We start from the raw sequence: 10,867 nt of genomic DNA on the forward strand, positions 1-10,867 counted from the left end.
TTCTTCCTGATCCATTAATCAGGTGATGGACATTTAGGCTCTTTCCATGATTTGGCTATTGTTGATAGTGCTGCTATGAACATTGGGGTACATGTGCCCCTATACATCAGCACTTCTGTATCCCTTGGGTAAATCCCTAGCAGTGCTATTGCTGGATCATAAGGGAGTTCTATGGATAGTTTTTTGAAAAACCTCCACACTGTTTTCCAGAGCGGCTGCACTAGTTTACATTCCCACCAACAGTGCAGGAGGGTGCCCATCTCTCCACACCCTCGTCAGCATCTATAGTCTCTTGATTTGTTCATTTTAGCCACTCTGACTGGCATGAGGTGGTATCTCAGTATGGTTTTGACTTGTATTTCCCTGATGATGAGTGATGCTGAGCATCATTTAATGTGCCTATAGGCCATCTGGATGTCCTCTTTGGAGAAGTGGCTTCCTAGTTTTTATTTTTTGTTGATGAGAATTCTAATTCTTAGTAGGAAGTTGGTATTCTTGTTTTTAGGCCTGAAATACTTAGAACAGTGCTTGGCACATGGTAGATGCTAAAAATTGTAACTACAGTCCATGTCCAACTCTGGAAAAAATTGCTTCTCTGAAGTTAGCAGTCAGAGGGGCGTGTCTTCCCCTTGAAATTTATACACTTTTGGTGTGCTTAATAAAGCATTTATCATGAAGTCTGAGCATGCTGCGTTGAGCAATCTAGGTTACATTTTTAACTTTGGACCACGTTATCAATAAATCTCCTTTGAAAAAAATAAAAGGCCTTCACCAATGCTTTTCTTAGTGGGTTTCTATGAACCAAGGAAGAGAAGGCAACACATCAGGAAAGAATGAACACGTTTACTTTGAAACAAGGAAGGCAATTTATTGTAGTGAGATTATACTGAAGTTCTATATATGATGCCCAATGCATATAATTCCCTACACACTGTTGAGGGCATTACTGAGCCACAGAGAAACTCAAAGTGCTATAAATCAGTTAATATTGATATAATGCATTTTTACTAATCTACCCAAATTGAAAATGAGATGATTAAAAGAACACATTTCAGTATTTTTCATAAATTTTAACCACGGCCTTTTCATTCACTGGAGTTTGTAATGCCTTTGACATAACTCCAAACACTGAAGTCTATCCCTTCCAGTCTGCCCCTTTTTTCTTACCATTGTGGGCAATTATTACAAAGCTGCTTACTGGAGGAAACTTCTAACAGAGATTTAAACATTTCCCCCTAAATGGAGTTTGTGGAAAATATGAAAAATGCGATGACATTTGAGGCAACATAAAAAAAAGTCATTTTTGAACACTAACCAATAGTGTTCAAAATAGTTCCCCAGGAGGCAGAGGGTAGCAATGCAGTTGACTACAAGTTCACAAACAAATATCTACACATGCTCATGGAGGCATCTTTCACCTAACACCTTGTCTCCAATACATTTTATACACTTGCTACATGTTGTACAAAGGCGGGCACACTCAGACACGGCCTGAGTGCCATTGCGTGGCTATCCCCTCTGAGGAGGGCTCCACACAACTTTTCTAGAGGAGCTTATTCTCGACTTTTTTGAAAACAGAGTCCAAAGCAGTTCTTTATACAGTTGTGCATTTACAAGACACCGTAAGCCATGTCATGGTGTCTGGTCTGCCCTCCTAAATGTAGGATTCTTTAGCATATCGGAGTTGGTCAGCCTCAAAGATCGGCTGACTACATCGTCGCATTAGATGGTCCAGCTTAGGCTTCTGTTTTGACTCAGATACAGTTCTTGGCCGGTGCAGGTCAGGTCTCCCTGTGACGGCCATGTGTCCTATTGTTTCTACAGAAACATGGACAGTCCAGTTCTGTCTCTGGCTCTCAGTCCTGGGAGAAAGTCTGTGCCCGTCAAGTGCCTCTTGACTGCATGTATTTCTTGAATTCCCTCCATGGTGAAAAGGTAGGAGAGGTTCAGCATCCCTGCTGAGCATTCTGGCCCTCATGCTCCCAACTGTTTGGCCCCTGTAGGCCGAGAGGTCCAATACCTGGCACCGAATGGCCTCTTCATAAGATGGCGGACTTCCAGGGCTTCTTTGGTCCACTTGTTGGAACACTTCCCTGGCAGAGAGGGTGTGGGATCTGGAGCTAAAGTCTAGAGCAGTTTGGCCCTGGATTTCAAACAAGTTTTCCTGGATGATCCGCCCAGCAAGCTGGCTTTCTTTTTTAAAACCTTTCTTTACTTGGTCTTTGGTAAAGCCTTTGGATTTCACAGACACGCAGCTGGGGGCTTTGGTCAGCACTCTTTTGTGAGAGGCAAAGGAGAATGACATGGAGTGTTTTTTAATTTCTCTGTTGGGCTTACTTTTCTCTGTCTTTGTGAAAGACTGATGTCTGGTGAAGAAATTTCTTTTGGGACTGGAAGGAGAAGCCATGGGTGAGCCGTCGGAGGAAGCGTCCAGAGAGCCGCTGGAGGAGGCTTGGGATGCCAGTCCTGTCCATAACACCAAGCCCGGGGTCGAGTTCTTCACCTTCAGGTCCTGCGGCCTCTGGGTGTTGCCTTCAACTGCAGGAAACACCTCCTCTAGAAAGGGGTCTTCAGTTTCCTCACTTTCCAAATGATCCCCTGCTTGGGCCATGGCAAAGTCCTCCTCGCTTAGTGTTAGTTTTTGGTGGGTTTTCTGGCTCTCCAGGCTCTCCTGGGAGGACGACATGCTGGGCTCTGAGTACTTCCTGTCTGGCTCACTGAGGGAGTTTTTCAGCCTGGCCAGGGTGCTGACGATGGGCTCCGGACTCAACTCCCAAGCGAGCTGTGGACCTCTGGGCCCCCACCCGGCAGCCGTCTCCACCAGTGGCTGCCTGTTTGGGGAGCCGATGGCGCCACCGGATTCCATGTCAGGATCGTTGCTGTCATAAGCCGAGTCATTCTGCAGCGTCGACGTGTCTGGGGGAAGTTAAGGGACAGTTGAATTTCTGGTTCAATTTCTTTGAGAAATAAACTTTAGTACAATTCCCGTATCAAGTGGGCCCTAGGTAATCTGGTGAAGCTACTTTGGGGCTTGATATGAAGGTTGCCACATTAAAATTTTGTTTCTTTCCTACTTTGAGGTGTAGAAGAGAAGCAGATAAAGGAAACACGAGAGAATGAGAAAAGAGAGAAAACATTTCAGTGAAACTTTATTCCTCTTAAATTTAAAAATTAATCCTTTGGATGGCTCTTTTATTGGATCCATTCCATTTTAATGGACCCATAGTCCATTACATGGAAACAACCTGCCAGCTAACATTAACTTAGTAAAATTAGCAGGTCTTTGTGATTCTGAAAGAAGCTGGACAGGAAAGCTGGAGAGCAGGTTCCCATGTTTCATAGTGTCCTGTGGATTTGACCTGGTGATCTGTGGCAGAAGCTTTTGCTTCAAATGCCAGATATATTTTACATTACCGCATGGACTGGCAGGCTGGCATGACCTTTCTCCCACGAGCATAATCAATTGAGAGCACATTTTGTACCTGAACTGTCAGTGTGTTCCAGGGAGTCTTCAGAAGTAGTGCTGGAATGTGCCGGAATGTTCTCCCCAAATATTTCCAAGTAGTTATCGATGAGGAATTCCACCAATGTCTTAACCTGTGAGGGAAAATAAGCAAGTTGTTGGCCTAAAGACAGCTTTCATTTTTTTAAAGGAAGAGGAGAAAGGATGTGACGGGGGTCAACTGTGAGGGCGTAGGAGATCTTTATGTGTTTGAAAAGAGCATGCAGAAAATTGGTAAAAATCACGTATATTAAAGTTATCTTTGAGACATACATTTCTTGAGAACTTAAAAAAACCTCTTCCTTTATAGTAATTTTTATCTAAAGTAAGGAGTTTCCCAAACTGATAGTTGGACTGACAAAGTGTGATGCACATATCCTATGAGACAAGAGATTTGTTCCGTTTCATCAAATGCATGAGTCTAAGAAGGCAGAACTATGACGAAAACATTTTGCATTTCATATTTCACTGTGACCTTGAGTCAGTCAGAGAGACTCAGAGGGATTTTATCACTTGGGCTGGCCAGATGGTCTCCCTCCCTCCCTCCCTCCCTCCCTTCCTTCCTTCCTTCCTTCCTTCCTTCCTTCCTTCCTCCCTCTCTCTCCTTTTTTTAAAGTAGTTTACTTATGTTTGAGAGAGAGAACTCATGTGCACAGGTGAGTGAGGGAGAGACAGAGAGAGGGAGAGGCAGATTCCCAAGTAGGCTCCACACTGTCAGCACAGAGCCCAACATGGGATTCCATCCCATGAACTGTGACATCATGACCTGAGCCAAAACCAAGAGTCAGATGCTTATCTGACTGAGTGACCCAGGTGCCCCCTCCCTTCCTTTTTATTATCCCTTGGTGTTTTCAAACAAATGGTGAGATCATAAATTGGGAATTTCTAAGAAATAGACCAGACAAACCTTGTTGTTTAAGTCTTTCTGGGCTTCGAGCGACAGGTGTTGGTCATTCTCTAGGGTCAGCATGTTGGGTCCAATGCAGATGGCTAGATTGCTGGCGTCCATCTTACTGACCTCCGAGTTCTTGCTGATGAGGTAGAGCACTGAGACCAGGTGCTTGAGCAGTAGGAGGTTGGGCCGGGGGAGCTTCTCTGCAACCCTGGAATGAGATTCAGGGAAGCCGGTTTCAGAGGAGGCTTGTGGTCTGTCTCCCGTTAGTGTGGCGAGTTGAAAGTTTCTGCCTCACCCCAACTTCCTCTAAAATGAGGAAGGTGCATTTTCACAGTAAGATTGTGAAATGTTCATTCAGACACTTCCAGTGGTAACAGATGTGGCATGAAATTGGTTAACCAGGAGATCCTGAGACCTAAGACACTGGTCTTTATAATTAGGACACCAAGAACACAACCTTTTATTATTTGTATTGATCTTAAATTAGGAATCCTTAACTTCTGCAACAAACTCCATCGCTTAATACATTTTGAAAATTGTTTCGATGAGTAATCGTTTAGCCGGGCAGAATGTCTTTCTAACACCGCAAGACTGGCATTTTTGGAACACAACCATTTACCTTTTTTGATCTGTGATCATCACACAAAGATGGCCCATTTTTAAACCATTCTGAGAAATCTTTATGGAGCATAAATCAGTTGATAAGGGCATGTTCATAAATATGGTCAAGGTAGCACTTACATGGCAACAACGGTACTAGCAATAATTAGATTTGTAAAGCTTCATTTTTTCAAAATATGCAATGGTGACTCTCTTATGGACCATTTTCATTTCTCATAAGAAGTTGCTATTATGAAAGAGCTTCATATCTTTAAGGAGAAACTTGTAATAATATTAGGATTTTCAATTTGGGACAAATAGTCTAATGCCTTCAGTTCAATAACTATTTCATTGGAAAGATTTAGCTGCACGGGACAATCATAATAAATAGACTTTCACAGCATTCGGTGAAAGTGCTGATATTTCAAGGTTAGGTGTTTAAGATTGTTTAGTCACTGACAATCCCTCCCTATGTTCTGCTACGCCTTAGGGGACGTTTTATGGGGGAGTTGATGCCTTGCCTGACACCAATCTCTTAGGTTAAGGATAACCCCAGATTCCTACACTTGGCTATTTAGCCTGTTTTGAGTGTTTCCTCTAAGATTTTGTCCCATACCCTCTTGAAAAACATACTTTTAGACTCTCCAACCTCTCGGGATTTGCACTTCCTACACTTTGAAGAAGTGCTTCCTTTCGTTTGGCTAAAACTACTTAAAAAGTCTCCAAAGTACCTTGTGATTTTTATTCTGGGAGTAAACAATTCCAGTCTGATTCACAAAACACTTCAATTTTGATGAAACACTCAGAGACTTACGTGAAGAATCAAAAAATGGAGACCAGGTGGGTCTGGCCTCCAGCAGTGACCCCGACAACTTACTGTTTCAGGGCCTCAATTCTGTCCTCCTCGCTCTGCCTCTCCAGGGCGTCCATCCACTCCTCAAACAGGTCACAGGAAAGTAGCTTCAGGGGGATGCTTCTGAGGAAGTCCTGGAGGATGAAAGAGGATGGCCTGTCCTGTTTATGTCACATAATGTGCTGGTGTCTCATTTTCTCCGTCCGGTCTATCCCAGGGGCCCTCTGGTCATCTTACCACAGGCTGCACCCCTTCCTTCTTGCATTTGAACACTGTAGGGAAATCTCTCTCAGCAACTTCCTAACAATGCGCACACGGTAGGGCCATCATCTGAGGGCCACTAGATTCAGGGGCACAGACTTGGCCATGGGGCAGTCTAAGTGGGACCATGGGGAGAATTTAATGTATCACTTTTGGGAATCTGGGATCATAGAAACATGTTCATATAAGAAAATAAAAGGCTTATCTGAAAAACTTAAACTTCAGGATCAGTTACTTTGATTTGTAGGGAGAAGAGCCCCTTTCTTATTTTCTGAGAACTAACATGTCAGAGCGCACTGGCAGATGATTTGGCAGCAATGCTGTGAACTCACCTTAAAGACCACAGCCAGAAGGTGCACAGGGAGACTTTTCAGATCCACTGTCCTTCCCGAGTTGAGCTCTTCCTTTAGCTCTTTGCGGGCCTTCTCATTGGCTGCTTTCCTGAATATCCCTTCAGTGGAAGGTCCTTTAAAGCATAGAATAGTAAGAATGTCCTATAGGAAAAAAGGGGAGGAATAGGAAATGGTTACCCTTAGTTTGAATACATGAAACCATACGCTACTACTAATACACGAACAAATCTATGTTTACATAGGAGAAAGAATGAAAACGGTGCGTGTGAACCGCATCAAACTTCATGTGTCACAGAATATCCTCGCCATAAATGTTAGTTCTCCACGATACCGAAACGCTCTTAACAAGGGACCGTTAATGCCAGATTGTCTTTACAGCTCCATTGCTACCAACGGTCTCCCTCAACTCTGCTATTGTTCTAAGAGGGGATAAGTGGTGAAAGCTCTAATTTTTTACATTCTCAAATTATTTCCTCCTTTCAATTTATTCCATATAAACACTGGATTTCTGATCATGGACTTTAGACCCCATCTCGGTCTGTGGACTTTTCAGAAGCTATACATTGTAAGCATTCTTAACTCCATGAGATCGTGAGGATGGAAGGATGGGGGGCAAGTAGAGCGAGTTTCTAGAATGTAAGCAGCCAGGTACTCTCCTGACCGTACTCATATGCAGAAACATCATTCCCAAAAGTGGAAACCCCCCTAAAGACCGGCCCTAGCAGGTTTAGCTTGACGACATATGAGAGCTCCCCAGGATCCCTCACGCCTGACAGAAACCTGAAGTAGGTTTACGAGTGAGTGTGCGCCTACCTGAATGGGTCTGGGGAGCATGTCCTCCTCACCACAGATGGTTGATAAGGGCTGATCAAAGAGTGGCGTTTTCAGTTCTGGTTCGGAAGCCCCAGGAAAACCTGACCCAGGAGAAAGCCTTTTCATGAGAAAGGGCCAGGACAGCACTGTCTTTCTCTTCTTAATTTCTGCAGCCAGGAAAACAAGGCAAAGAGAAAAGTCAAATTTAACGGATTAATAAATGAAGACCCATATAAGACAATGGATATCCTCAGCCACTTAACGTCATGTATGGAGGTCATGAGCGGGGGGAGCAGGAATAATTTTGAAAAACTGAGAAAGCACAGGGTGTCAATTTTAATCTAGAAAAATCAACCCCAAAAGCAACCACATTGTTACCAGAGCAACGAGCCCCTAAACATCAACACCAAGGTTCCTCAAAGTCTCCGCCTTTCCTGTTTTTACCCTCCCCGGGCTGTTTGCTACAGAAAATCAGCAAAACCTAGCCAAGCAGATCACACACAACCATCTTAACATATTGACCTTCATAACTGTGGTGGGCATTTCTGATGTGAAATAGATTATTTTGATTTTTTTCTTTGGTGGAGAAAACGAAACTTAAAAGGAGAAGAAGTGACTTGCTCAAGATTTTTTTTTTTTAAACTGAAGCATAGTCGACAACAGAATATTATACTAATTTCAGCCACAAAGGGAAACAAAATGGAGTTTCCTCAAAAATAGAAATACCGTATGATCCAGTAATTTTACTGCTAGGTTTTATCCAAAGAAAACAAAAACATTAATTCAAAAAGATAGATGCACCCCTGTGTTTGTTGCAGCATTGTTTACAACAGCCAAGGTAGAGAAGCAACCCAAGTGTCCATTAATAGATGAATGGATAAAGATGTGGTCTATAAATACAGTGGAATATTACCGAGCCATAAAAAAAAGTGGAATCTTGCTCAATATCATTTTGACACTTAGCTGGGCTGGCGGATAATCTCTGCAGCCACACTAGCACCAACTAGCCACTAGAGGGAGCTACAACAGCCTGTCTGCACCTTGAGGTTTTCCCCGGTGGCTGCTTTAGGACAGGGCTGGCACACACGGCCAGGAAGGCTTGAACCTCCACCTCGCAGTTGGGAACTATCAGTAAGGCATTAGCAACATGTTCTATCTTTGCAAAATCCTGAAGATGTGCATGCAATGGGTATCGCGACTCGCAAGTTTCCTTCTTTCTCTCTTTTCTCTGTCTCCTTCCTTCTCTTGTTTTCCCCTGAATATAAAAACTATATTTTCTAAATGCACGGCCATATGTTTCTACACTGGCAAGTGGCAGAGGATGGCTAGAGAAGGAAGGGAAGGGGAAAGGAGCGTTCTCTTTTTCATATGTATGTGGGCCGTAATTGTCCAAACGGAAGCGACGGGGAGATCTGACCCCACTAAGAACCCCTTGGAGAGCCGGGGGTTGGCTCTCAAGAGGATCTTTTCTGTCAGAGTGCCCTGATGCTCCAGTGAGCTGGAGCCTGCCTGGCATCTAAGGGTTAATGTTCTGCGGTCTGTAAAAGAACATTTATAAAAAAAATTCCTAGTAGGGTAAGGTACTGTGGTTTTGCAAACCAAGAACATTGGTTCTTACCACTTACATAAAAGATCAGTATGTTTTCAAAACTCACCAGTTAGCTGGCAAATATTATCTTCACTCTCAGAGGATGCCAACAGAGGATGTTCCTTGAGATCACCCTAAAAATATATTCATTTTAGTTAAAAGTGACTGAAGAGATCTGCCCAGTCGTGCCCCACAAAATACACATGCAACTTTTTATGGGTATTAGGAATTAGTCAACAGAGTCCCCTGATTTTTTTTTCTAGCTTCTAGAATTAACGATTGATTATTATCATAGAAGGTCCGACTTAATGTTTTTAATATACTGCACAAATGATGTCTGTTTTCTACTCTGATAATTAAATGATCCAAACAAGATGCCACTAGAACACAGTGTCATTGCTCTCACCGTGCAGATAGAAAGTTTCCTAAATTGCTCTTACCTCCGACTGACATCCAATCAATGTCTCCATTTCATTGGCATTTAGTGTTTTTGCCTAAAAGAGAAGAACCAAAATTAGGTAAAGATTTTTGGACTCTGACTTCTGGAAAGTCGGAATTAATAAATAGAAGAGGGGGACGTACGGCATTGCAGCTGCCTGTCAACTTCATTAGAGTCCGGGCCGACTGTCCAGCGACGACTTGCCCTCCGTGTGGCCTTGGCTCTGACTGTGAGAAATCACGTGAGACCGAGTGAGGAGGGAGACACAGAATAAGCTGGCCGATTTCAGTGCCAAAACACAAAGCTTGAAACTGTTGGGTAGAAAAGTTTTCACTTAAAGTCTGCGACACGTTACCAGATGTCTTAGGCTGGTAAGAACAGCACCTGAACAGGCTTATTTCTAAATTATTTAAACCTGATAGCTTCACCATGCCACACTTATTGATTTATTCCATTCCCACCAAGAGATAATCTGACAAATAATTATTCCATAATTATATACCCTGTTTTGTTGGCGGGGGGTAGAGCTCACTATGTGTCAGGTGCTGTATTATTACGTGCTCTGTGTGATCTCATCTAACTCCCCAGAGTCAAAAACGTATTCCCAAGATGCTACTTGCAGTAAACACAAAACAAAGTTAACGGTCACAGAGGTCCTATGCCAAAACAGTGCAGGCTTCACACTGCAGCAAAGCGTTGCCCCTTCAGAGCCTCGACAACATTGTGTTGCGTGTCCTGCGGTGCAGCTGTTTTCTGCTGGAGTGACACCAGCGATGCGCTAGCGAGCTTATTCTCTCGTGGTGTGACTTTACGGTACTCACCCTCCGAGGGTCTCCAGCCGGACCTGCCTTATCTCCGGGGGACTGTGGCAAACGGGAGAGGCAGCATGACACTCGGCTCCTACTAATCCACTGGTCGGGAGGGCAAGACTGAAGCGCTCGCTTCACGTGTCCTGCGTTATAACGAGAGGGGGCGGGCAGGTGGAAATTCAGAATATTACTGAGACCGGAAGGCGCGTCATGGGTTGTCACCCAGACACAGCCAGCCGGACCCGGGGAGCCCTCACTTCCTCATTCCTCTCAGGGCCGCTCTGGTTCCTTTTCTCCTTCCTCCACTTCAAAGTAAAGAAAAAAAAATCTATAAACTCCTAGGGGTGGAAAAGATGACATGGCTCTTAGGTGAAGGCTCCGATTAAGGTCACAGGTGGGATGTGTGAATAAGAAGTTGTGTTCACCTGTAATAAACATAATTTATTTTGTAAAGTGGTGATCTCAGGTGCCCTTATTCTCTATCCTGTTTGGGTGCCGTCTCCTGTCCCACCCACCACCGCTCTGCTCATCAGTCCCCGCACCTTGACGGGCATCCTCTGGGTGCGGGTGCTGTTCCTCCCAGAAGCCCCAGATGGGCTGCCTCTTTTGAGAGATGGTCACTATCAGTTTCCTTTGGAATCAGAAAGAAAGTCCCCTAGAGGCAGCTGCCAAAATGTAACCCCTTTCTCCTTTCCCTAGTTCCTAGTCAAGATTGTTAATTCCATCTCTAATCTTGACATGGAACCAAAATCCC

The 10,867-nt window shown here is 43.9% G+C and overlaps 1 protein-coding gene across 1 annotated transcript; it reads right to left on the reverse strand.

The window, feature by feature from the left end:
* Positions 1 to 829: 829 nt before the first annotated feature.
* Positions 830 to 10,257, reverse strand: TAGAP (T cell activation RhoGTPase activating protein). Its single transcript, XM_029944770.1, has 10 exons — positions 10,126 to 10,257; positions 9,448 to 9,531; positions 9,306 to 9,359; positions 8,933 to 8,999; positions 7,278 to 7,444; positions 6,444 to 6,605; positions 5,875 to 5,984; positions 4,410 to 4,605; positions 3,483 to 3,597; positions 830 to 2,916 (listed from the first exon to the last, which is right to left on the reverse strand). Exons 2-10 carry the CDS (start codon positions 9,472 to 9,474, stop codon positions 1,655 to 1,657), a joined length of 2,160 nt encoding a protein of 719 aa, XP_029800630.1. The 5' UTR covers positions 9,475 to 9,531; positions 10,126 to 10,257; the 3' UTR covers positions 830 to 1,654.
* Positions 10,258 to 10,867: the final 610 nt, after the last annotated feature.

This window comes from Suricata suricatta, chromosome 7 (genome assembly GCF_006229205.1).
Source record: "Suricata suricatta isolate VVHF042 chromosome 7, meerkat_22Aug2017_6uvM2_HiC, whole genome shotgun sequence".
Classification (NCBI taxonomy): domain Eukaryota; kingdom Metazoa; phylum Chordata; class Mammalia; order Carnivora; family Herpestidae; genus Suricata; species Suricata suricatta.